This window comes from Maylandia zebra, linkage group LG12 (genome assembly GCF_041146795.1).
Source record: "Maylandia zebra isolate NMK-2024a linkage group LG12, Mzebra_GT3a, whole genome shotgun sequence".
Taxonomy (NCBI): Eukaryota; Metazoa; Chordata; class Actinopteri; order Cichliformes; family Cichlidae; genus Maylandia; species Maylandia zebra.
In genome coordinates this window covers 20,110,395-20,136,363 of record NC_135178.1, presented here as the reverse complement: position 1 = coordinate 20,136,363, position 25,969 = coordinate 20,110,395, and the positions used below count along the sequence as shown (strand labels likewise).

General features: G+C 40.1%; 2 protein-coding genes across 6 annotated transcripts; both read left to right on the top strand.

Annotated features, from left to right (window-relative positions):
- Positions 1-60: 60 nt before the first annotated feature.
- morc2 (MORC family CW-type zinc finger 2) lies at positions 61-15,549 on the top strand. Of its 3 annotated transcripts, none has more exons than XM_012917308.2 (29): positions 61-185; positions 572-655; positions 763-917; positions 1,993-2,046; positions 2,161-2,195; positions 2,295-2,363; positions 2,478-2,568; positions 2,659-2,767; positions 5,528-5,687; positions 5,779-5,890; positions 6,362-6,487; positions 6,574-6,653; positions 6,739-6,821; positions 7,079-7,164; positions 7,364-7,504; positions 7,594-7,748; positions 8,132-8,260; positions 8,355-8,460; positions 10,099-10,231; positions 10,350-10,433; positions 11,369-11,620; positions 11,737-11,973; positions 12,492-12,605; positions 12,884-12,941; positions 13,014-13,152; positions 13,249-13,416; positions 13,508-13,601; positions 14,366-14,554; positions 14,661-15,549. In XM_012917308.2, the coding sequence occupies exons 3-29, from the start codon at positions 850-852 to the stop codon at positions 14,727-14,729; spliced, it is 3,141 nt and encodes a 1,046-aa protein (XP_012772762.2). In that variant the 5' UTR covers positions 61-185; positions 572-655; positions 763-849; the 3' UTR covers positions 14,730-15,549. The 3 variants fall into 3 exon arrangements, with proteins under 3 accessions (XP_012772762.2, XP_023011159.2, XP_004544577.2); XM_004544520.3 differs by having other exon boundaries at positions 62-185; positions 569-655; XM_023155391.2 differs by lacking the exon at positions 12,492-12,605.
- Positions 15,550-16,285: 736 nt separating this feature from the next.
- Positions 16,286-25,323, top strand: LOC101478370 (acyl-CoA dehydrogenase family member 11). 3 transcript variants are annotated; one of them, XM_014414034.4, is made up of 15 exons: positions 16,286-16,426; positions 17,568-17,880; positions 19,737-19,960; positions 20,069-20,168; positions 20,901-21,018; positions 21,227-21,369; positions 21,448-21,600; positions 23,080-23,174; positions 23,277-23,376; positions 23,454-23,594; positions 23,679-23,771; positions 23,851-23,958; positions 24,043-24,214; positions 24,581-24,647; positions 24,767-25,323. In XM_014414034.4, the coding sequence occupies exons 2-15, from the start codon at positions 17,596-17,598 to the stop codon at positions 24,876-24,878; spliced, it is 1,911 nt and encodes a 636-aa protein (XP_014269520.2). In that variant the 5' UTR covers positions 16,286-16,426; positions 17,568-17,595; the 3' UTR covers positions 24,879-25,323. The 3 variants fall into 3 exon arrangements, with proteins under 3 accessions (XP_014269520.2, XP_023011199.2, XP_076746944.1); XM_023155431.3 differs by having other exon boundaries at positions 16,323-16,426; positions 17,572-17,880; XM_076890829.1 differs by having other exon boundaries at positions 16,344-16,426; positions 17,453-17,880.
- Positions 25,324-25,969: the final 646 nt, after the last annotated feature.

Here is a 25,969-nt window from a genome sequence, read left to right as displayed (position 1 = left end):
CCTCCAATCATGGTTTAGAATCATAACGCGGTGCCTTCCTATTGTCCACAGCTATTGGGTGATTATCGAAAAATAGAGGCGGGATTAGCGCAGATCAGGGGAAACTAGAGAACCAACCATCGACGTTGATGGTAGTTGGATTCTTCGCGGCCTCGGGGATTGCTTTATGTCAAGGAAAACAAAACGTAACGTTATGAAGTATTTGGACTAACTATAGCGTACAAAGTCGAGGTCATCTGAAAATGTCTGGCAGAAAGGAATTGATACGGCTAACGTTAGCTTCATCTTCCTACAGTAAAGCTAGCTAGCTACCGTTTCCTCATAAACATTCCTGCGCTAATGTCGGCTAGCTGCTAATGTTAGCATGCCCGTAATAACAGTTGCAGCAAAACGTCTGAACTGTTGATGTTATGTTCTTAACCAAACATGACTTAGTCATATTTTACAGTAACCCAGCGAGGCAAGGGTCTGACTTCTTCTTAAACGAATGCACGTTAATGTCTTCCTTGCTCAAGCCGTGCCTAAAGACGCTCTTTTCGCCTAATCATAACATTTTGTTGTTCCTCAGCAGGCCTCCCACGTGTTACTTGCTGGTACCTTCACCTGCGGGGTGACTTGTAATTACGCAGGAGTGTCTCCTCTGACTTGTTCTAAGGTATAAACATTAGCTAATGTCATGTCATTTCCGTTATGTCAGTGAATTGATTGAAGATACACGCAGGCAAATCAACAGTATTTTTGATCTTTTCTTTCCTTTTTTAGAATGAAAGCCCTGAACTAGGGCCTGGTCAGTCAGCAAGAAGACGTGGAGGTTACCAGGAAGTACCTAGTTAACAATCGTGAGTGACCATGGCCTACTCTAGCTACAGCAACCTGAGCAGGGCTCAGCTCACCTTTGAATACCTGCACACAAATTCGTAAGTACCAACTTTTTGGGAATTAATTTGCCCGTAAGAACTTCACGATACACAGAGTTACAGCTAGTTAGCCTTAAAGATAGAACTTTAGCAACCACCTACACACAATACACTGCACCACCTCACCTACTTATTTTTGCAAGATGCCCAGCAATGTTGTTGAATAGAAAATAAGATATAGTCCAGAAAGACGATTAGAGCACGTTTCCCTCATTTTGCTACATGTCATTTTATATTTAAAACAACTTTACCTTCCATGAGTAATACTTTCCATTCTGTCTGTATGCATTCACAATTCAAAACCTATGCTGGTTTTTATTTTAATAGCTGATGCTGCTACCATTCTTTTACTCTTTTTGTTTTTGCTCTTTGTTGTTATGCATTTTCTTTATTGTCACAAGGGGGGAAAATTGTTTGCCAGTTTCCCACATCAACGTTATAATAAATTTGTTAGATATAATCAGCTATTTTTATTTTCTGAACTTGATAGTGCCTTTGTGTATAATATGTGGAATTGACGGTGTAGGCTCAGAACAGAGTATAGACACGTCACAAATTTTGCAATGAAGCTAAATGTGCTTGCTTCAGTTATTTGTCAAAAAAATCATGTGATATTGGCTGCTTGCAGACATTTATCACTCAGTTTGATCAGTAATGACTCAGGAAAAAAAAGACAAGTTTGGTATATGCTTCTGTGGTATGTAATGTTCAACGTATATGTGGCTTATATTCAAAGTAGGTCGCAGCACCCTTTGGTTGTTCTTTTTGTTATAATGATAATTCATTTTAAGTGGTTAGCTGTCAGGTGAACTGTGGATAGTCAGTCCTTGAAGCTGAACAGATAGTTTTACAGTTAACCAGGAAATGCATGCTTAACTGATAGTTCTTCATTTTATGCTGACACGTGTCAGCAGACTTGAGAAATAACAGTTTTTATAACAGAATAATAATCGTATGTTTGCTATCTGTGGAGTTCAGATGCTGTCACCAAGCATCTCCCATGTGTCCTTGTTCTCTAATGAGCTTCCCTTGTCAGTTTTTACTCTATTAATGGAATATTTGGTCTAACTCTTAGGACAACACATGAGTTCTTATTTGGAGCCTTGGCAGAACTTGTGGACAATTCAAGGTACCTGTTATGATTCACAGCACAATTTTTAAATAAATTATCGAGTATGGGAAAACTTGCATTAACCTGATACCTTTTATCTAGAAAATCTCATATATTTTATTTCTTTCACAGAGATGCTAATGCCACACGTATAGACATCTACACAGGTAGACCTCAGAGTAAAATATCCAATTTCATATACTGAAACTTATCCAGTGAGTCAATGTTTTTCATATCTGTCTTTTGACTTCCTGCTTGTGTGACAGAAAAAAAAACAGAGCTGAGGGGTGGCTACATGCTTTGTTTTCTGGATGATGGTACTGGGATGGACCCAAGTAAGTGTGACTAAATGATCAAAGAGCAAATTTAAAGCAAGGTTATTGTTGTTTTTGTAGGCCAATGGTTACATACAGTGTATAATTTGTGTCCTTAAACTGTTTTTTTCTTAGGTGAGACAACCCATGTGATTCAGTTTGGAAAGTCAAACAAACGGTCTCCTGAGTCCACTCAGATTGGCCAGTATGGAAACGGACTGAAATCGTGAGTTGTTTTTCCAGTTCCTGTCTGGTATTGATCACGAAGTTGGTACACCAGCATTTCCATATTTACGAAGTTTGTGTGTTTCCACAGGGGCTCTATGCGCATCGGAAAAGACTTTATTTTGTTCACAAAAAAGAACGACACGCTGACTTGCCTCTTCCTGTCGAGGACTTTCCATGAAGAGGAGGGTCTGGATGAGGTCAGTGGCAGTCATGAAACGCTTAGAGACGAGTTTTGTTAGATACGCTTTAGCCACTCACCACACATTCATTTCAAAGTGTACTTTGAATATGTGTCTAGATATTCACACCTGTGTGTTCATGCTTGTGTGTGCTTTCAGTCTGTGTGAACAGTACTCCGTGCTCTCTGCTCAGTTCAGAAACATGTTGAAATTTTACAGCAGCCTACTTGAATAATGCTGTAAATCCCTGGACAAATACAAAGAATGGAACAAAAACTGACAGCACTGCAAAATGCAAATTGTGTAATATTAAAATTTAGATAACTTCTAAATAAATTTAAAACACCAAAGGTTGTCACAGACATATCAACAATCTTATATCTTATAGCATAAATCAAGACCTAATGCAGACCTTCCCAAAGTGTACGGCCCACCCCCTAGGGGGGGGCGCAGAGCCATTGCAGGGGGGGCACGGAATAAAAAGGGAAAAAAAAAACCCCAAAACGCTTGGACACTGCTAGCATGGGGCGCCCACACAAACGTAAAGCAGGAGATGAAGCATCGCATGTTTCCAAACCAGCTTCCTTCCAAGCCAAAGACTAGAAAATATGGTGCAGCATATCTTCCCTTTGGTTTCACCTGCACAAGTGCCGAGGTAGGTCTCCCTGCAGAATTGGTTTTCCCTTCGTCGGGAGCAGCGCTGGGCTGTTCAAATCACAGACAAACAACATCCCACATTCTTGATTTTTAGTTCACAAACACTTCTCATAATGACTAACTACTCCTGACATGTTAGCTCCTTATACAGTAAAGTTACAGTGGGATACAAATAATATCAGGCTGATCCTGCCACGATTTATTCCCTGGTTCAAATCACGGACAAACAGTATCCCACAGCTGTTTATGTTTTTGAACCCATTTTGCACAGAGAGGCATTTTTTGAAAAATGTATTGATAGCAATGTTGAATATTATTACACAGGAAAAAACAACTACAATACTAAAATAATTACACCGTGACGCCTCTGCCTTTGTAAATGGAGGGACAGTAACTGCGTGTGTATATGTAAGCGTTTAAAAACTGAAGATGGTCAGATTAACAGTATTTTGTCTATGTGCCATTCTGCAATTCATCTCATGTAAACAATAACGTGGCGCACAGCGTGACTTGAAAAAAGGCACATACCTTTGACGTTGCGTGATGAACTCTGTATTCCTCGTCCACACGTAAATGCAAAAAAGGATTTTTAAAAAAATCTCAGTTTTCGTTGATTCGAAACGCCGTTTACGTGTGAACGAAAACAGCTGCGTTTTCAAAAATACCCGTGTAGGTGTAGACGTAGCATAAAAGAGTTAGTAGTTTATTGCTACCTGTAATTTATTGCAGTTTACTTGTATTTGCTTAATTGTTTACTAAATGTTTGAGGTGCGAAATAAACCGCAATGGTGCAAAATATGGGTGTATGTGGTTGGAGGATGTGTTTGTGCGCGGGGGGGAGGGGGGGCATTTTTCTTGTTAAACAAGGGGGGCTTAGCAAAAGAAGTTTGGGAACCACTGGCCTAATGGAAGATTGGAACAATGGATGAAATGATTACTAATTGTGGCTCAGTGATACATTTTTGTATATAATTGATTTGGATGTAAAAAAGTGATCTACATTTATGTGAAAAAGAAAGGATACACTTTCATTTGTAAAGTTTTGTGCATCAGGACATAATAAAAAAAATCAATCGGTCGTAAAATTAGCTAAATACAACCTCAGATGGGCAAAATATGTTCATCTCATATTCAATTAAATTTTATTTATACAGCGCCAAATCACAACAAAAGTCGCCTCAAGGCATTTATATGATATGACATTGAACATATGTTATATTAAACTTTAAAAAAAAAAAAACTAAGCAAAAATGCAGAAGCAGTGTGTGAGAAACTAACTACACTGCAACCAAGGTCAGACTATGAAATCCTCAGAAATTGCAAAAAACCAAACAAACCAAGAGCTACATCTCAGATTCTGAGTATGTTAAAGTTCATGACCAGACAATTAGACGAAGACAAAATAAGTACGACCCGTTTGAAAGAGATACCAGGACAAAGCTTCCTTTCTCTTAAAACAAAACAAAACAAAACAAATAAACATTGCGGCTCAGATTAGATTTGCACATTTACATCTGAAACCACGAGTCTTATGAAACAATGTCATTGGGATAGACAAGAGTAAAGTGGAGATGTTGGACCATAATACACAGCACCAAATGAAAACCAAATGCAGCATATGAGCACAAAGATCTCATAACTGCGTAGCACAGTGGTGGAGGGGTGATGATTTGGGCTTGTCTTCTAGCAACAGAACCTGAGCATCTCGGGCTCATTGAGGTGACCTCTGTATACCAAAGTATTCTAGGATCATCTTTCCAAAAAATAAAGCTTGGTTGAAACTGGGTCGTTTAACATGATATTGATCCCAAGCATGGCAGCAAATCTACAATCAAATGACAAAAAAAGGAAACAAATCAAAGTGTTGGAAGGGTCCAGTCAAAGTTCAGATCTCAGCCTGATTGAAATGCTGAAAGTTGGCTCTAAAATCGGAGTAGACAGTGCTTCTGCATTTTGCCTTAGTTTTTGTTAAACAAATAAGGGCATGGTGTAATGTGTGTAGTTTGGAAACCACGTGGTTCTCCAGCAAACTGATTTAAGGTCACATTTGTCAGATTCCAAAACATGTGGAAAGCTAACTGCTCTGGGTTACTTAGGGTTTTCATCCCCTTCCCTCTACAGGTGATAGTGCCTCTTCCTTCCTGGGATATAAAGACCAAGGAGCCGCTGACGTCTGATCCAGAAAAGTACGCCATAGAGACCGAACTGATCTTCAAATACTCACCTTTTAAAAATGAAAAGCAGCTGATGGAGCAGTTCAACAAAATAGAAGGCAACAGCGGTAAGCATTTAAATGTGCATCACTATGTAAGGAACTGACAAATTGATATGTTGTTACTTACTTTTGGTGTGGTATTTTATATTATCTATAGGAACGCTAGTGATAATCTATAATTTGAAGCTGATGGACAATGGAGAACCAGAGCTGGATGTAGAAACGGATCACCAGGACATACTGATGGCTGGGACACCTGCTGAAGGAGTGTAAGTACAGTTGTTACTGTTAGTTATGATGTCATTATTATTGTGGCTCACAGATACGATTTTGGTGGTTTTTACTTCAGTATCAGAAACCAGTTTAAAATTTCATCAAATGTCCAGCTGGACTCGAGGATGAACTCAAACTTAATGGTGATCAAATTTCAAAATCAAAATGTTTGTAATGACTTCACTTCACAAATAATTGCTGATTGTGCTGGGGGGTGTTGTTTATCCACAGGGGATAGCAAGGGATCTCTATGGCATTAGCATATGAATTTATAATATTAATTTATATTGGGTATTTTTGAGTTGGGTATTTTTATTGGCAAGCTAATAGTGATTCAGCTTAATATTGATCATTTATCGTTGTTTAAAGGTAGAGCCCTGCAAGTTGACTAGTTGGAGGAGGCAGAAAACCACAAAGTAAAAATAGTTTGATGACAGCATGTCTAATGCACCACTTCTTGTTCACAGGAAGCCAGAGAGAAGATCGTTCAGGGCATACGCTGCTGTTTTGTACATTGACCCACGCATGAGGATTTTTATCCAGGGTCATAAAGTCAGGACTAAGAGACTTTCGTGCTGTCTTTATAAACCAAGGTAATATAGTAACACACATATGGACTCTCTGTAACTTGTTTATTCCAGTGTTCACACTTTGATTGGACTTTCTGTTTTATTTAAAGGTGTTATAAATACTCATCAACTCGGTTCAAGACCCGTGCTGAGCAAGAAGTGAAGAAAGCTGATCATCTTGCAAAGATTGGTGAGATAGTGGGTTATTAATCCTGCTAATTAAAGTTTGCTTTAGCTTTAGTTCATGTGAGAATAATATGTGGTGTATATTTCAGCGGAGGAGAAGGCCAGAGAGGCAGAGAGTAAACGCATGGCTTTGGAGGCCAGATTAGGAGAGGACCTATCAAAAGACTCACGGGTAAGCTAAGGAAAACCTTTGGTTAATTGTCAAGTGCAGATGTGTAGTGTTTATGTAAAACGGGTTTTGGGCAAAGCAAGTTTAGTTGTATAGCAACAGTTAATGACAAACACATCAAAGTGTTTTAATTATTCAATTATTAAAGAAACAGGGAAATTTAAGAAAAGGTGTACTTTGACATGATTCAGTGGTTGATTCACAACCAAAAAACGATGACGTTAAATTTCTTCTTTGTCTCCCTCCTTTTACTCCATCAGGCAATTTTGAGAAAAGTTCAAGATGCAGCCATGATGCTGCGAAGGGATGCTGACATGAAAAAAAGGATTCTTGAAGCCAAACAAAAGTATGATTAACAAAAATGGCAAACTTTATAGATTGTAGGCTGCTAAAATTCTGTTCCTTTGTTTGGCTGGAAATGTATATTAAAAAATGCCTCAAAATAAGATTTGTACATTAATTTTGTTTGCCGACCAAATTATTTGGCATCTAAATTTTATGTAAATGTATTTCTTACCAATCTACGTTTCTTCCTTGTTCTTCAGAGCATTAAAGGAGCCCAAGGAGCTGAATTTTATATTTGGAGTGAACATTGAACAGAGGGACCTGGATGGGATGTTTGTGTACAACTGCTCTCGTCTCATTAAGATGTATGAAAAGACTGGTCCTCAACTGGAGGGAGGCATGTAAGTAAAATGCACTAAAAGTGAAAAATGGCAGGAAATGAGCAAGTGATTAAGTTGTAATTTTAAACTATTTGGTTCATGTGTCTTAGGGCATGTGGTGGTGTAGTTGGAGTAGTGGATGTCCCATATTTAGTTTTAGAGCCTACTCACAACAAACAAGATTTTGCGGATGCTAAAGAGTATCGACATTTACTAAAATCCATGGGGGAGCATCTGGCTCAGTACTGGAAGGACACAAACATTGGTAAGCTTCCCTGAAGTTGCTGGATTTCTGTTTATTGCTGCACCTCAAATTACAAGTAAAAATACCCCCCATACTCCTGGGAGTTTTAAGCATGTTCCATGATTAATACATTATCCTGCTAGAGTGTTAGACAATTCAGATACAGTTGTAATCACCATTATTGATCTACCAGCTGCTGGAGCTTTAAGGTGATATTACCGGTACCTGTGATATTGGATTGAGAAATGTTTGAGTCAGAGGTGAAGTATAAGTTTCATTTTAGCTGTATTAAGGGTTCCTTCCCTAAATAAAAATTCAGCTTTGGTTCAACTTATTTTAATTATAGCAAATGACTTGCAACTGTATCAACTGATCTCACATCTGCATCTGTGTTTGTCATGCAGCACAGAAAGGCATAGTGAAGTTCTGGGATGAGTTTGGATATCTGTCTGCCAGCTGGTCTGCACCTCCATCATCAGAGTTGAGATACAAGAGACGCCGTGCCATGGAGATACCACTTACTATTCAGTGTGGTAAATTGAGCACACACATTTAGAGGACATGCAGTATCTCAGCTTCCTGCAGAAAACTCACTCTCTGATTATGCTTTTTCTTCTTTTTTTTAAGATAAATGTTTAAAATGGAGAACGCTGCCTTTCCAGATGGATGCAGTGGACAAACGCTACCCAGACAGTTGGGTGTGTCTCATGAACCCTGACAGCACTCAGGACAGGTACTGACACAATGAGCTTTTTCAGATAACTTCATTTTCTTATCTTATCTCATCTCATTAAGCAAAACGGTTATCAAGTTTCTAATTAAACTTATTGGTTATTTTTGATTGCTAAAAAACAGTTTTTAGTATAATTTAGAACAGAGTTATAATGAAATTATACAACTGAATTGTTATTCAGAAGCAGCAGAAATATTTACAGCAGCACAGTGATGATATGATCTTAGCAACTAAAATAAATAAAGCTGACATTAAACTACTGAGTGGATGTTATAAAGATCATCTTGTTCTCCACTTAGGAGAGGGTCATGGTCTTAACAGAAATTGATGATACTTGGGCCATTAATTCATCTTTCATTAATACAATTTAAAGTTTTCCACAGATTACACTACAGTAAAGAAAAACTCTCAAAATTATACCCAGATAAATTTGATGATAAATGTAACTGATGCTCACTGGGTGTGCCCTAGGTTGTCTGAATTTTGGCATCAATTCTTCAAAATAATTTTGGATATATTGGGTATAAAATTGACTCCGACTCCACATATCGCTATATTTGGCAAACCACCAAATAACCTTCATACTACAGCTATTCAAAATAACCTTATTGCCTTTGCTTCTCTCATCGCTAGAAAAGAATTTTGTTGTTGTGGAAATCATCTCAGCCACCATTAATTAAGGTCTGGCTACAGGATATCTTAGGACTCTTAAAACTGGAGAAGATAAAATCCTCCATCAGAGGCTCGTCGGATATATTTTTTACTCGCCAGTTACCAGCACGAGAAATCTCTCTGTAGTCCACCATATGACAAATTTTTCTGCTATTCCCGGCAGTGACTGTTCTACCCTATAAGAATACTTTATTTAAAGTATTAAAGCCAAAAAGCGACACAAATTCCTAATTTTACGGATCCCAACATATATACACACTGAATGTGTTGCATTTTTGTGGAAATTTTGCCCTAAAAAAAGAATTTGGAGAAAGAAAGAAAAAAAAAATGAAGTAGTTATGAAGCAATGATGAGCCTGTCCTGATGTTCCTAAATAGAGATTCTGGGTTCATTCAGTTCTCATGACAAAGCAGCAGCAGGAAGAATATGATGGTTTGATCTGGGAGTGGAAGGTTTGTTAAATAGCTTGTTTGTAACACTGTTCATATCATCATATCGTTCATGTCAGCTCTTCAACTGTGCCATAGTTGAAGGTACTGGTGTCTGATGGTATCCTCCAAATAGCCGATGTTATAAATGACACTTCAGTTATAAGTGTAAATATTAAAGCAAATCTTCATTGGCTTCACCTTTGCCACAGGTGCCTCTTGTGCCTACAGATGAGGTTGTTGTGCAGTCACGAATGTGACCAAAATGTCAGGGTATATTTAGTATACCACTTTTTTTTTTCCTCTCTGAGTTTTTCTAGTGATAAGAAAAACCCTATGCACTGAGGAGTTCAAATCCAACCGGAAGTTGGAGATTCTGCAGCAATAAACAAAAAAACAACAACAAAAGAACTTTGAATAATGTATTAGCTGAAGTGCTTATGCCATGAGAAAGTACCTACTAGTGTGGTAATATATTTTGTATGTTCTATATAAATTGTTTACATATTGTTATATATTGTTTGGAAATTGTTTTCAGATGTGACGCTCCTGAACAGAAACAGAATCTCCCATCTGGTGTTTTGAAGAAAGATAAGCCAACAGCTGAAGACAAACAAAAAGAGCTAGCAGAGAAAATCAAACAGCAGCAGGAGAAGCTGGAGGCCTTGCAGGTATCCTGTCCAACTCTTGTTGTCTGTGTGTCTGTGTTTGGTTTGTTTTTTGTTTTTTAAATCTCTCTGTTTGTGTCTATCACCACAGCATATGTATATTCTGTTTGTTCCCTGCCAGAAAACCAACACCATCAAATCTGCAGCAGATGTAAGAAAGCTCCCATTGGAGGTTAGCATGAAACCAACAGAGAGTTCCTCTCAGGTAAAAACAAACAAAAAACTCCCTGTACTGTCTTGTCTTTCTACTAGTTTTACTAGTTAACTCTCGGCATATCGTATATGTATTTCTGATTTTAATATCACTGCACGTATGAGGAATAACAGGAAAACTACCATTCTATTCTCTCTCTCTCTCTCTCTCTCTCTCTCTCTCTCTCTCTCTCTCTCTCTCTCTCTCTCTGTCTCTGTCTCTCTTTCTCTCATTCCAAAATGGATTCAATTATTTATTTATTTATTTTACCTCAAAATTCTACTCACAATAACTTAGTTGTGTGTTTAGAGCCGTTGTCCTGTTGGAATATGAACCTTCGCCCCAGTCCGAGGTCCAGAGCTCTCTGGAGCAGGTTATCCTCAAGGATTTCTTTTATGTCACTGCATTCCCAAGACTCTGACTCATCTCCAATTTTCTCCTCCAAAAAATATCCACACAGCATGATGCTGCCATAACCACGATTCACTGTAGGGATGGTACTGGCCATCCATACAGCAGTTCCTGGTTTCCTCCTGACATGACACTTGGCATTCAGACCAAAGAGTTCAATCCTTGGTACAGATTTATTTTTGAATTTTGTTTCTCATCGTCTGAGAGTCCTTCGGATGTCTTTTGGTAAACTCCAATCAATTTTGGAATAAGACTGTAACATGACAAAATGTAGAACAAGTGGAATGCTGGGAATACTCTCTGGATGAACTGTATGTTTCCTTTTCTATGTAAATATGAACTGAAAATTTAAAAAAGGAGTTTTGTGTGTTCAGTCTTAAACAATTTAATTGCGCTGTAAAAGGGTCAGACTAAAGACAAACACTGCTGTTGATGGTGATCCTTTTTTCCTTTTTTTTTTTTTTTCCTCTTTGTTCAAATGTATTCATTATCATACTCAAATACTAGTTTTGTGTCCTTTCATGTTAACAATTCAGGCAACCAGGTCTTCTGAAAGGTCTGTTGCACGCCCACGCTCCCCACCACTCCCAGCTCACCTCAAAAATGCCCCAAGTGCCCCACCAGGACGTAGTGCTTCTCAGCGGCCCACCCGAACATCAGCCATACCACCAACTCCACCAAAGGTTGAGCCATCCAGGTCCAGAGCTGCAGCAAAACCTCCTCCATCTGCAGCAAAACCTGTTCCCAAAGCTACTGCCAAAACACCTCCACCCAGCCGCAGCTCACGGGTATGTTACAGGTTTGATTTAACAAAAGGTTTTATTGTAAAAGTATTTCATATGGCTTCATGTACAAATCCTACCATAAAGCAGTGTAAAATACTGAAAGCTGTCTCCTCATATAGGCATCTGCCAAAGCTTCACCTGCCAAACCAGCAGCTGCTGGACAGCGCAAGAGAATAATAGAGCAGGAGGAGAGTGAGGAGGAAGAAGAGGAGGAGGAGGAAGAAGAAGAAGAAGAAGGCAGCGAGGAGAGTGAAGAAGAACCACAGACAAAAAAATCCAAGATGGCTGCAGCTGCCACTAACCGTGGCAAAGTCGTAGAGAAGGCCCCACCTCCCAAACGTGGAAAGTTGGATGAGGTAAAGAACAGAGGCAAAAACTGTAGTGCAGATTTGTAACTGCTGAAAATGTATTACAGCTCTGAAAAACAACTGCACATCAAAACAAGATGATTAACCTGGGGTGTGAAATGAGAGCACTAGTAATTCTGCACAAACCTTAATCCTGCGTGTTCAGCGTGCAGCTTGCTCAAAGGACTTTTGCTTTTGCTCGCATTTTCCCGCTTTTGCTTTCTGAGAAATAAATTTCAGGATGTGGATAAGGTAATGAATGGACTAGGAAGTGATTGTATGCTCAACATTATTATGATATCTGCATTAATTCAGGTAAAGTCTGTCAGTTTTAAATTAATTAGCTGCTTATTGGAGCAAAGCTTTACTCATACTGCTCACTTACTTTATGGTGTCTGAACACAAAGTAGCTGCAATTAAAGTATCTTAGACTTCTGCTTAAGACACTAAGGGAACATGGACATACCTGGGTGGTCCATCAGGTTGCTGAACCTCCGATCAGAACCCCTTTGCTATTGACCTTGCAGGTTAAAACACACTCTCAACTTGAGAAGAAAGGAGTGTCTGCCCCTACACGGCAGGCACCAACAACACCATCCTCTGCCCCTAAATCCGTTTCTACACACGGGGCTAAAGAAAAGGTAGCTTTATTGGGTCCCTCTCTCTTCTACTGTCGAATCAAGCTGGGCTGCCTGCTGCTCTCACAACTTCTAACAATCAACACTTACTTTTTCAGCTCATGTAGATTAACGGTTCTTTCAAAACAAAACCAATAATTTTATTAATATATAACAGTTTCTTTATAACCAAGCATGCCATTCATTTCAACCTCTAAGTTGTTGAAGACTGTATCTAACCCGACTGCCTTTTCAGTGATTTCTCAAACTGTTGTGGTCATATTTTGTTTGTATTTTTACAGGCACCTGATAAAGCTCTACAACAGGAACCAGAAAACGACACTAAAAATGCTCAGAAAGGTGAGATGATGGTCCACTCTCTACTGATGTGAATCAAATACAGAACTGGAAAATGAGTATTTTCTTCTCCAGATAAGGGTCTGCTGGTCGAAGTACGTGTCAATAAGGAGTGGTATACGGGCAAAGTCATCGCCGTTGAGGCGAATAAACAAAGTGTTCGCTGGAAAGTTAAATTTGACTACGTACCTCGGTCCACCCCTAAAGATCGATGGTAAGATGCAGTCTGTGTGAATGTTGCGTTCTAAACATGTTTTGATGACATGGCAGGTGATTCGAATCTTATACATGTATGGATCTCTCTGTAAAGGGTATTTAAGGGTAGCGATGAAGTCCGGCTGATGCGACCACCATCTCCAATCTCTCAGACACCTGACACCCAGCAGGAGACCGAGAAGGGTCCGGCACCCATGGAGCCAGACACTACTCAGCCAGGAACCAGCCGAGAGGTGACTGACAGCCTGGTCACCATGTTGAGGTGAGCTGGTTACAATGTTGTTATCATTCTTTATTGAAGTCTTGTAACTCTCATAACTGCTGTGTGTTTATCGTGCTCTTGATGTTTCTAGAACAATGCTGCGTTACTTCTTTCCTCCTGCTTTTCGGATCCCAAAGGACGATGTTAATAGCATGACAGCCGAGGAGCTGGTTGCCTTTCCTTTGGTGAGATAATAAAAGCTTCTTCTATCTTGTGACGGAAAGCAAAAGCAGAATGCTAAATTTAAGCAGAAAGATGCAAGAAAAAGAAGCTTAAATAGCACAGCAAAAAGAAATATGAATGTGAATGTTGTCTGTTTCTGTATTCACCATGCCTCTCACCCTATGGCAGCTGGGATCATGTGCTTGTTGTATCAGTCTTGCGTGATGAAGAAAGAGTGAAAGTAGAACTGAATTTACTGGTTGATCTGTTCCCACAAAGTTTCAAATTGATGGAGGTCACTGTAAATGAACTGACCATCTTTGGGAACCCAAAATGTCTGCTCAGTCTACTTACCTATCACCGTCTTTGACACTTGAGCCAGACTTTTTCACACCTCATCAGTGTCCACAAGCCTGATGGAAAAATTAGATTGTAGTGAAAATGATCTTCCGCTGCAGTGTGCAGGGTTCCGCTGCAGCTTGGGAATGCCTCGGTGTTTCACAAGACCAGCTGGAGGAGTTGGCCAAGGAGTTAAGGCTGGTCATCTCTGCTTAGTTTGCTGGATAAGTGCCAGAAACTAGATGGATAATAGTTTGATCTTTTAGTGTGAGATGAAACTAGATGGGGAAAAAAACTTGTTAAATAACTAGATAGTTATTTAACAATGGCAATAGTGCACAAATTAACATTGAAATTATAAGTGAAGATGTTAACTGCTGTGTTTTCTTGCCAATTCTGTTGAATTCTCCCACTGATTTGTTTTTGTTTTTTTGCCTCCTGCATATAGAAAGAGTATTTCCAGCAATATGAATCGGGCCTGCAGTCATTGTGTAATTCATACCAGAGCAGAGCTGATGCCAGGGCCAAAGCTGTGGAGGAGAAAAACAACAACACTGAGCTCAAACTAAAGGAGGCAGACGAGAAATTACAGAAACTCCGAACAAACATTGTGGCCCTTCTGCAGAAAGTACAAGAGGTAATACTTCTTAATCTGTGCTCCTCATCATGTGCACACTGTTGATAACCCCCCCCCCCCCTTTTGCAGAAAGTGAGTGATTATCGTGCCTTTTTTCCTCCCACAGGATATTGACATAAACACAGATGATGAACTTGATGCTTACATAGAAGACCTCCTTACAAAGGGTGATTAAAGAAAACCAAAATCAAATGAAAGATGTGAACATTAACAAACTGGTCATCATTTCAAGTCTCCATGGACCCACTCTCATGTGTGAATATTTGGGGTTTGTTTTCATTAATCCCTCCATGTGTTGAATCAGTTTGTAACCGGTTTGTATTTTTAGGTTCTCACTGTCGATTGCCTCTGGGCCTGTGGTTTTATTTTGTCCCTTTTTATTACCCTCTTACATCTGTTAATCTATGTTTAAAACATGCTATCCTGGTTAAGCTGTTAAATAATTTGTATGTTTATTGCAGCGTATGCTCTTTTATATAGTCAACTGTTGTTGTGACAAACTACATTTCTTCATTTTGGTCCATTGTCAGGTGACATTTTCACACTAAAGACTTGGGCTTAACTCGTCTCTGTTCTGTATTGCAGCCTGTAGTTACACAGTTATTTTTATTTTTGCACACTAAAAACACATCAGTGTTCTCCAACCTGGACAGAAAACCGGGTTCATCTTTTATGTTTGGGAGATATTCCCCATCCATAAACAGGAGCTACATACTGGGTTATATCAGTACATTTATTATTCCTTTAAATTCCTTCTTCATTTAACCTTTGACTGTTCTGTGTTCATTTTGGGAAGAAAAAAAAAAGGTTAACTGCTGAATTGTTTAATAATTATTCAGTGCCTCTGTCCTTCTTTTTGAACAGATTTTTAACCCATCATGGAAGTGTTTTATTAAACGGTGCATGCTTTCAGTCTTTATGTTCTCGTTGGAACAAAGGATACTGTATTTTTGACAAACCTTTACTTGGAACAATAAAACTGGTTCAGCAACACATTATGTTGGTCAGTATGTGGTGTTTAATAAAGTATTTGTTCTGGGAAATTTTACATTTGGGCTTAAGTAAATTATAGTGTTACAGGAAGGGATTTCTGTCGCCATGACAGTAAATATTCTTGAATTTAGTTTTGTTGGTAGTGCTTAGAGCCCTGTGTTCTGTGGATTATCTTTGTCTTTACAAACAATCCATTTTCAATCCGATTTTTCTACTCTTGGATCTATTTTATATAAATGAGACATGAAACACAAGGTTTAAACGGCAGAAAATTCTTACAGGGATTCTTACAAGTCTGTCCAGCTTCACAGTGGAAGGTAACCTGACTGGATGCACAATCTCTTAGTATGTTGTGGAAGCTGCTTGGCTAATAGTACACACAACAGAGTCCAGGTATCCACCAGTTTCTACCGTCGGCTTTTACTGAAAGCTCAGATGATTCATAAGAACACTTCCTACTAAAATCTTTCCTTTCCTGCCACCTGCTAGGAGGTGCAGAAGCTAGCGTTCATGAACTATAACAGGTTCATTGGCTTTAAAAAAAATTAACAATGAACGTAAACACTTTGTTTATTTTGAGTCATCTCGTCAACGCAGTTACAAAAAAACATAACTAAAAGGGATGTTTTATATAAGATAACCTTTATTAGTCCCACACATATTTATTTATATAAACATATCATACCCGATATTTTATCCTTTGTATACACTATAGATCCTTGATAGACGTGTTTGTCACCTGTGTGTTTGCGTGCTGTTTTTGTCGCTGCTGTAGCAGCAGGAGGTGCTACTTGAACCTTTAAACGAGGAGAGACTTTTATTTTGAAGGCGAAACTTAAGTTGCCGCCGTGAACGTGAACGCAGCTGGGAAAACGTTTGGTAAGATGACTGCTAGCAGCTATATCTTTGATATTTAGGAAGCTTTTAAGTTTCATTTGAAACTAATTCAGCGTTGTCTGTGTAAGCTTGCCCGTGAATAAAGCGCTCACAACTTTGTTGAACGTCATTGCTAACTGCTGTGTTGTTGTCGGGTTGGAGTGTGAAGAGTACGCGTTATGATAAAGGGTTTCAAGAAGAGGATAGCAAGTATATGCCTCTGTTTAATATTTAAATATATTTAAATAATATAAAGGAAACCCTGGAATACAAGCGGTAAGATAATATCTGCACAAAGGCAACGACGCAACCAGATGAACTTTGACCCATTTCTTTGGTTGTCAGTCTTCTCCATGGTCTGCAAGCCAGCTAGATAAATTTACATAAAGAAATAAGTATCAGCAATGGAGAAACAAAGAAGCTAATCCTATCTGGAATCAGTAAATCAGTAAAAATGCGCCTGTTTTCTGAGTAATAAGTAAAAACCAAATATACAGAAATTGCTTTCAGCTGAATGCTGTTCTGCCTCTGGGTGGACCAGGGGTGGTGCTAAAGGGCACTGGGGTGGCATTGCCCAGAGGGTGCCGTTGTCCTCTTTAATACTTCAATACAACTTGTCCTTGCCATTAGTTTATTGCTTCAAAGTAACTATTTGAGCTTAAATATTATTACATCCCGTGAATGCTACTGGTTTACATATTAATGGAAAATAATGATTTAATTTGAAAGATGGACTTCCCCTCTTGTACTTCACATTGGTTTGGTCCACTACTGTCGCTTACTTTGCAAACTCTAAACAAAGGATGTGTGAGACCCCCTTATTTATATCTAAAAATGACACCCATTAACAGTTTTATCCAGATTCATTTTTATTAGCTTGTTACCTTACTTCTTGTGCTTCAATGTGGCTTGTATTTTGTTATTACTGTATTTGCAGATAGATGTCTATGGAGAAGGAGGTCTGTGCAAATTAAAATTATTATAACTCACTTTTTTTTTTTTTTTTTTTTTTTACCTGATCCCAACTAGTTCTTGGACGCCACTCACCAGCCCCGTGCCACCCCATTTAAAAAAACTGAAACATTCCTGCCTTTATCTAAATGTCACCTGTCCCTGCTCTAATGGCATTGTGTTGACTCCCTAGTCAGACCTCAGACTGAAGGTATTGGGCCATGTCAGTGTCCTCAGCCCTCCTGAGCCGACGTGTAGCCGGAGGCTCCTGCAGGTTGTGGTGTGTCATTCCTTCACCTCGACCACTGATCCACGTCAGATCAGCTTCTGTAGCTGAGCCAGGCAGAAGAAGATCCAATGAAGAACAGCTGTGGGAGGCAGCAGGCTACCTGCCGTTCACCCGAGCCAGGATAGGGCCTTTCTTTCAGGAAAACCCAGTGCTGAAGAACCCATTTGTAGAAGATGCCTTGCTCAGAGGATATCTGAAGAGACACATACCCCAGGAGGTGAGCAGGGGTTACATGTTTTTCCCAAGAAAGGGTGTCATACTACCAGTTTTAGAGCAAGAACAACAGGCCCATTAAATAACAATGTCCATATTAGGTGTATATTACTATATTATAATGTGTTTTTTGTTGTTGTTGTTTTTTAATGTGCTCATAACTTGTTTTCTTTTTGAAAGAAGTGTTGGGTATATGCACAGTGTTACATATGTAGTGCATATTTTTCCTTAAGTTTTGTTGCACCAGCACAAATTCATTTTACACTCAACAAAAATATAAATGCAACACCTTTGTTACTGCTCCCATTCCCCATGGGATGGACGTAGAGACCTAAAATTCATTCCAGATACACAATATAACCATCCCTCCCAAACAGTGGTCACAAATCAGTCCAAATGTGTGGTAGTGGGCACATCTGCTATATTGAGATAATCCATCCCACCTCACAGGTGTGCCACATCAGGATGCTGATCTGACATCATGAGTAGTGCACAGGTGTACCTCAGACTGCCCACAACAAAAGGCCACCCTGGAATGTGCAGTTTTTTGCGCTATTGGGGGTCTGGGGACCCAGAACCGGTCAGTATCTGGTGTGACCACCATTTGCCTCATGCAGTGCAACACATCGTCGCATGGAGTCTATCAGATTGTCAATTGTGGCCTGTGGAATGTTGGTCCACTCCACTTCAATGGCTGTGCGAGGTTGTTGGATATTCGTGGGAACTGGTACACGCTGTCGTATACGCCGGTCAAGCACATCCCAAACATGCTCAATGGGTGACATGTCCGGTGAGTATGCTGGCCATGCAAGAACTGGGACATTCTCAGCTGCCATCTGCCCTGAACAATGTGAACCATGATTCATCCGTGAAGCGCACACCTCTCCAACGTGCCAGACGCCATCGAATGTGAGCATTTGCCCACACAAGTCTGTTACGGCGACGAGCTGGAGTCAGGTCAAGACCCCGATGAGGACGACGGGCATGCAGTTGAGCGTCCCTGAGACGGTTTCTGACAGTTTGTGCAGAAATTGTTTGGTTGTGCAAACCAATTGTTCCAGCAGCTGTCTGGGTGGCTGGTCTCAGACGATCTTGGAGGTGAACCTGCTGGATGTGGAGGTCCTGGGCTGGTGTGGTTACACGAGGTCTGCGGTTGTGAGGCCGGTTGGATGTGCTGCCATATTCTCTGAAACGCCTGTGGAGACGGCTTATGGTTGAGAAATGAACATTCAATGCACGGGCGACAGATCTGGTTGACATTCCTGCTGTCAGCATGCCAATTGCACGCTCCCTCATTGCTTGTGGCATCTGTGGCATTTTGCTGTGAGACAAAACTGCACATTCCAGGGTGGCCTTTTGTTGTGGGCAGTCTGAGGTACACCTGTGCACTACTCATGATGTCAGATCAGCATCCTGATGTGGCACACCTGTGAGGTGGGATGGATTATCTCAATATAGCAGATGTGCCCACTACCACACATTTGGACTGATTTGTGACCCCTGTTTGGGAGGGATGGTTATATTGTGTATCTGGAATGAATTTTAGGTCTCTACGTCCATCCCATGGGGTATGGGAGCAGTAACAAAGGTGTTGCGTTTATATTTTTGTTGAGTGTATAAAAAGCAATAAGAGTTTGACTTTGGTCTTTGTTACTATTAAAAAGCCAGGGAGGAGCTGTCCTATCAGGTAAACAGGCTGAGATCTGTTTCATAAGGTCTGCGATATATTGTGTGTAATAATAAGCACCTTTAAAGACCCTCAAGGTCACCATACATTAGTACAAAATTTATATATACATGTATGTATATGTGTGTGTGTGTGTATTTGTGTGAATAGTATGTGTATAAATTTGTCTACAGGTGATTCTCTCAGACTTGTGTGCATTTGGAGAACACGTGGCAAAGGAGGTGGATGGCTGGGGTAGAGAGTGTGAGGTCAATCCTCCACGGTTGGTGCACTTTGATCCCTGGGGTCGCCGAGTGGATCACATTGTGACCTCCCATGCTTGGAAACGCATGAAAGACCTGTCAGCGCAGGAAGGACTCGTTGCCATTGGCTATGAGAGGTCATTTGGCGAGTGGAGGTTAGAAGACCGTTGCACTTCCTTTTTTCGGTTTAGCTCATGTGTCTTATTTCACTTCAGTAACGTGTTTTTGTCATCTTCCAAAAAGTGTATGTATGTGTTTCCTAGTCGTGTGTACCAGATGAGCAAGCTGTATCTTTTCTCTCCCTCATCTGGCCTCTACACCTGTCCTCTTGCTATGACCGACGGAGCTGCAAAAGTTATCCAGGTGTGTTTAAAGAAGTGAATAACATGACTAATACAGTGTCCTGTAAGCCAAACTGATTAGAACAACAGAACTAGTAATGGGATTTACCTCCAATCATTTAAAACTGAATTAAGTGAAGAATATTGTAGCCAATGTAGTTTAAAACATTGGCATTTTAAGAATATAAATTCATCGTCCTCCCATCCGTCAAACGCTACAGACAATTTCATGCTGAGACTAAAGGCTCAGAGACAGTTTCATCTCAAAAGTTATACAAGAATTTAATCAGTCCATCAAGTCACCCCAGTAAAATTGTTTTAACTGGCTGAGGAACCACATAATCATAGCCATATCTGGAACAGTTTGCACTATATGCATTTTGCACCCTATTTCCTTTTATATTGTATATTTGTATTATCTTTTATTGTGTTATTTATCTCTTTTATAGAGAGATTATATTTTTGCTGTTTATTTTCCTGTTTGTGTTAAGGAGAATTTGCCTTCCAATCAGTTTGCACAGTGTATGTTGATAATATTAATAAAAAAAAAGTAAAATGTGCCAGCTTTTGTTTAAAACAGCAGCATGTACTTGAGGGAACTGTATATTAGATTGATGAGCAACTGAATAAAACTCTATATTTTGCTGTTATGGCTGTATAGTAGTGAATGTACACATATTTTTGACTTGCTTACCCCAGTTCTGTTTTTCCTTGTAAGCACAGTGAATGATTGTTTGGATTTGTGTATGAGAAGTCCTTAGGTGTTTCGTGGCCAGTAGAAGACGCCTACAGTCGTTTGACCACCCGCCATCCAGAACGCTTCTGGACATCCGGACAGTGGATGACAGAGAGACAGGGAGGCTCTGATGTGGGTAAGTAGTGACACTGTTTTCTGCATTTATCAGTCCCAGATTCAATCTATAAATTAAGAGCTGCAGTACAACAGTGTTGTAATTTTGCTTTTCAAGGGATCAGATATCTGTGGAGGAGATTCTTTGTTTGCATACTTTTTTCCCGCTTTGTCATGCAGAACAAGAGTAACTGTTGTAATGCTTCATGAGTTGTTTTCATTGTCCTCAGCCAGCGGCACTGAGACGGTGGCTGTTCCACAAACAGATGGTTCCTACAAGCTCCACGGCTTCAAGTGGTTCACGTCTGCTACGGACGCAGACATGACTCTTACACTGGCCAGAGTGCAGGACAAAACCGGAGCAACCATACCAGTACTGCTGACATCGGTCACAAAGCATTGTCAATGAATTGTAGAGTGATATAATTGACTGCTGTTCTCTGTCCCACAGGGTAGCAAAGGTTTGTCTCTCTTCTATGCGGAGGTGAGTCGAGATGAGGATGGCCGATTGAGGGGTATTGAGGTTCAGCGACTGAAGGACAAGCTGGGGACACGCCAAATGCCGACTGCTGAGCTGCTGCTGGACGGCCTGCCAGCGCGCAGGGTCAGTTACACATGCTGGGTCATTGGATATAACAATTTATTGACAAACTATAGGCTTTGTCTCCTATCTGTGCAGATATGAGCAATTGCTTAAACACACACACACAAAAACAAGTTATGTGCAGCAATGATAAGCGGAACCATTCCTGCATTTGTGTGCTAGGTGGAAAAATTCACAGTGATTTTATTTGCCACTCCTCAGTAACAAAAAAGTACACACTGTGCTTTGTAAAAACACAAATCAACTTTTGTAGCACTTAACCCACTGAATCCTCAGAAACTTTTTGAGATGTGTAACTCATGAGAGTGCCAGCTGCTTGCAGCTCCAGCGGCAGCACTCGGGCAGGTAGCATTCAGTCAGCATGAGATGATGAGCTGTGAATGGCTGCAGCTAAATTAATATGAGAGAATCATTTAAAGCAAAACAAGCCCAGAAAAAACAGCAAACCAAAACAAGAAGTAGAGATCTGCATTCGTTGTTGGTAAGAACAGATTAATTTTTTCCTTTTACTACTTTGCCTCTAAAGTAGCATTGACTTGTCTCTGGCTCTTCTCCAGACACCAGGATGTTGTAAATTCGTTGATTCATGTAAGCCTCTTTGGATCAGGCTTGCTCCTGTGCAACCTGTGGATACCAATTGACATTGGGTTGTGGGGATTTTTGAGGTGGTGTCAATCCCTCGGATTCTTTGTTGTGCTTCTCGTGTAGGTTTCTGACTAGCGTTTGCAGTGTGGTGGGGGGCATTAAGGAACAAGCATGGTTGCGTGCCTGTCCTGCACAGAGCTTTGTGTTCAGTCACTTACATGTTGCATTTGTTTACTGTCAGCAGGAGGCATATTGTGACCAATATGTGGAACAGCTGGTCTGTTCTTGCTGTTGTTGGGCCTTCAGCTAGCTGCGGGGAAGACCAAAGTTACAACATAAAGAAAGCTGAAGTGAAACTGAGTGTTAAAAATAAGGAAAAGTGTCCACTGCAAACAATGACTGCGGTTCTCCTGCTGTTTTCTTTTGGTTGACTTTTCAATAATGTTTGCTCCCTTTCCTGTTCAGGCCCACTTTTTAAAAGCTCAGAATTGGACTCACTCATAGCGCTATATGTGTCAAGCTCATAATCTTGGCCTTTTTGGACTGTAACACAAGCACAGCTGTGTAGGGTGCATACACAGAACACTTAAGCATGGGGGACACGAGTGTGGTACCACAAATCCTGCATTACCCTGCTGGGGGAGAATTTTTACAGAAATTTGTCACAGTGTGATTACACTTTTGCTATATAACACATGGTTATATGGCAAAAGTGTAATTAATCACTGTGAGGGAAATCATCCAACATTTTTGTTTAAAGGTATGGACATTTTCAGGCAGTTTATGGTCCACTCCACCAACCTTCACTGTTAGAGAAACAAGACAAGCCATGTTCCTTGTAATTTTTTTTTCTATAATGTGTCCAAATCTTTGAAAACTTGTTTTCCTCAACAGCTCTCAGAGGAGGGGAGAGGTGTGTCCTCCATAGCTAATATGCTGACCATAACCAGGATCCACAACAGCGTCTCTGCAGCAGCCGCTATGAGAAGGCAGGACACCGCTCCTACTACCACACTTGAATCTGTGCTGATTTCTTAAAGCACAGCATGAGTAAGCTGGTTAAACATTTGTGTAACTGTGTGTCTTCACAGGGTGCTCCAGTTAGCTCGTGACTATGCCACTCGGCGCACTACCTTTGGAAAGCTTCTTAAAGACCACCCACTGCACATGCAGACTCTTGCTAGAATGGAGGTAAGCTGGCAGGGGGTGAACAAACTCCACACAGTGTTTTCTGTCATGCTTCAGGACACATGCTTCTCACACTACAGGTAGAGTCTCGAGGGGCCTTTCTTCTGGTGATGGATGTGTGTCGTCTGTTGGGCCGAGAAGAAAGTGGAGTGGCAACCGAGCACGATGCTCACCTTCTCCGGCTGCTCACTCCGGTCGTCAAACTGTACACTGGGAAGCAGGTGAACAGTTTGTGTGAATGCTAGCGTTAGCTGTTATTTGCCTGTTTTGATTGTCTGATTGTTTCAGTGTTGTGTTTGTCTCAGGCTGTGGCTGTGGTGTCGGAGGGTTTGGAAAGCTTTGGTGGCCAGGGATACATCGAGGATACTGGCTTGCCTGGAATACTCCGTGATGCACAGGTGAGTTTGATACTAGAGGTGTGATAGCTTGAGATTTACAAAAAAGAGTGAAAGACTAACTTATCTCTTCCTCTTCCAGGTTTTGAGCATATGGGAAGGTACCACAAATGTTTTGTCTCTGGATGTGCTGCGGTGTGTGGCTCGTAGCTCAGGGATGGTTCTTCATGCCTACTTCAGCCATACCAAGGTCAAAGCAAGTTTAATGAAAAAATCTTCTTTGTGACTGAGCAGAACAAAAATGTGAAGTGCGCGTGTTTTCTTTGTGTTATAGTCTCTGCTGGCTGGCGCCTCCAGCGTTTCCTCATTGGCCCCAGCTGTGACAGCAGTGGGCGGAGCTCTTTGCGAGCTGGAAGAGTTTGTTCAGGTAGCAGCAACCAGAGCACCCAGCTACCTGGAGCTAGCAGCAAGAGACCTGGCATACAGCCTGGCTCGCATCTACACAGGTGTATACCACACACACACACACACACACACACACACACACACACACACACACACCAGAGCTGCAGCTATGAGTTAATTTACAGGTTAGCTGATCAACATAAAAATAATTATAAATAATTTTAAGCGTAAGTCAAATATTCACTAAAATGTTTTCTGCTTTTTTTTTCAGCTTTTTGAGTTTGTAATTAAGTTATTAACTAAATCAGCATTTTGAAAACATAAGCTTAAGCTGACATCTTTCAGTCTAACAAACTTCTAAGTCAGTAATGTAATCAGTCAGCTGTACTGTTATCGTGGCCAAACATTCAAACAATAAACACATTTACCTCTATGCACCTTGTTATCATTCCCAACTCTGTTATCAGGAGCCCTTCTTATTGATCACGCATGTTGGAAAGGAGCTTCTCCATCTGACACCTATGCAGCTCTCAGGTAAAAAAAAAAAAAAAAATGTAAATTTGCAGTTGTCTAAAATATTTTTTAAAAATGCACTATAATTTTGTTACTATTTATCATTGTTTTTTTGTCACTTTTTTTTTTTTATTTTCCAGGTGGTGCGAACAGGACTTGTGTCCCGTGGCAAGGAACCAGAGAAGAGGTCACTATGATTCCAACACTTCACTTGATGCTGCTTTAGTCTTTGACCAGTCGATACAGGGCTGAAGAATCACTGAGTCACTGCTGAGCCCTGCGGTCTGTCTTGGTGACAAACAGATTTATTGTCTGCTATATTATTGTTTGTGTTTTTGTGGATGACTGAAATCATGTTTCATTAAAAATGAAATTCGGTCTTGAATAGGCATGTAAATAAAATGGAGAATGGGTTGTGTCTTCAGTATCAGAGTAAATACTGGACAGTAAATTGAAATGTGAATTCCCACAGTTAAATGTAGTTTTTTAAATAAAGGCAAATGATCAGCAGCCCAGAGATTAACTTCACATCATAAGCAAAACAGGCCCTGACTGACCAGGTTCATACACACTGCCTTACTGTACTGCTGGAAAACCTGCACATACATATTGATGTATAAACTTTAAAACAGTAAAAACTTGGCAGTTTTAACGCAATTTTCTGATATTCATTAAACTGTAGTGACTTGAACTGTGAGTTTACTGAGTCACTGTGCTTTTTATTTTCAAAAATGAACATTGCTCCATGTGATACACAGCAAAAACATAAAATAAACACCCAAACAATATCCAACACCCCTTTTTAAAATATGTTGATATATATCGAGGTGGGAGTGGGTGCGAAATGTTTTTTTTTCTAATGGCGATAAATACTTTTTACTCTGAAAACATATTGTTGCACTTGTTTTCTGTACAATTTTTTTTTTGCAAATTTAGATGTTCAATATGATTTTTGCAAACAGGAAGTTATATCAGACATTCGAACACTGCAAGGCAACCTGAAACAAGACGGGGCAGAAAACCGATCGGTTTTTTGTGTGATTTCCTGCCTCTTTGGAGCTAAAAGAGGCCATCCATGAGATACGTCATGAAATACACGAGATGTTTAGCACATCAGGACTTTGTAGGGTAGCTCAAATGAGTCAAAAAATATAGACCATAAACAAATGTCTATTATAGAGGCAATAAATGAATAGGCTGGTTCTCTGGAGTATAGACCTCTAATAAACTAAGCTTTTAAATACACATATTAACGTATTTTAACAGCCTCGTATTTGCCGTTTACCTTTTGCTGTCTGCATTCCAGCACTCGTTCCTTTGCTTCTTCTGGGTTTACGAGGAGT

Excerpts from the sequence above, each read along its gene's own strand:
- morc2 (XM_012917308.2), top strand. The coding sequence starts at position 850 with ATGGCCTACTCTAGCTACAGCAACCTGAGCAGGGCTCAGCTCACCTTT. Across the intron at positions 12,942-13,013 it reads CACTAAAAATGCTCAGAAAG|ATAAGGGTCTGCTGGTCGAA; the intron begins GTGAGATGATGG and ends TTTCTTCTCCAG. Across the intron at positions 13,153-13,248 it reads TCCACCCCTAAAGATCGATG|GGTATTTAAGGGTAGCGATG; the intron begins GTAAGATGCAGT and ends CTCTCTGTAAAG.
- LOC101478370 (XM_014414034.4), top strand. The coding sequence starts at position 17,596 with ATGTCAGTGTCCTCAGCCCTCCTGAGCCGACGTGTAGCCGGAGGCTCC. Across the intron at positions 19,961-20,068 it reads AGGTCATTTGGCGAGTGGAG|TCGTGTGTACCAGATGAGCA; the intron begins GTTAGAAGACCG and ends TGTGTTTCCTAG. Across the intron at positions 20,169-20,900 it reads GAGCTGCAAAAGTTATCCAG|TCCTTAGGTGTTTCGTGGCC; the intron begins GTGTGTTTAAAG and ends GTGTATGAGAAG.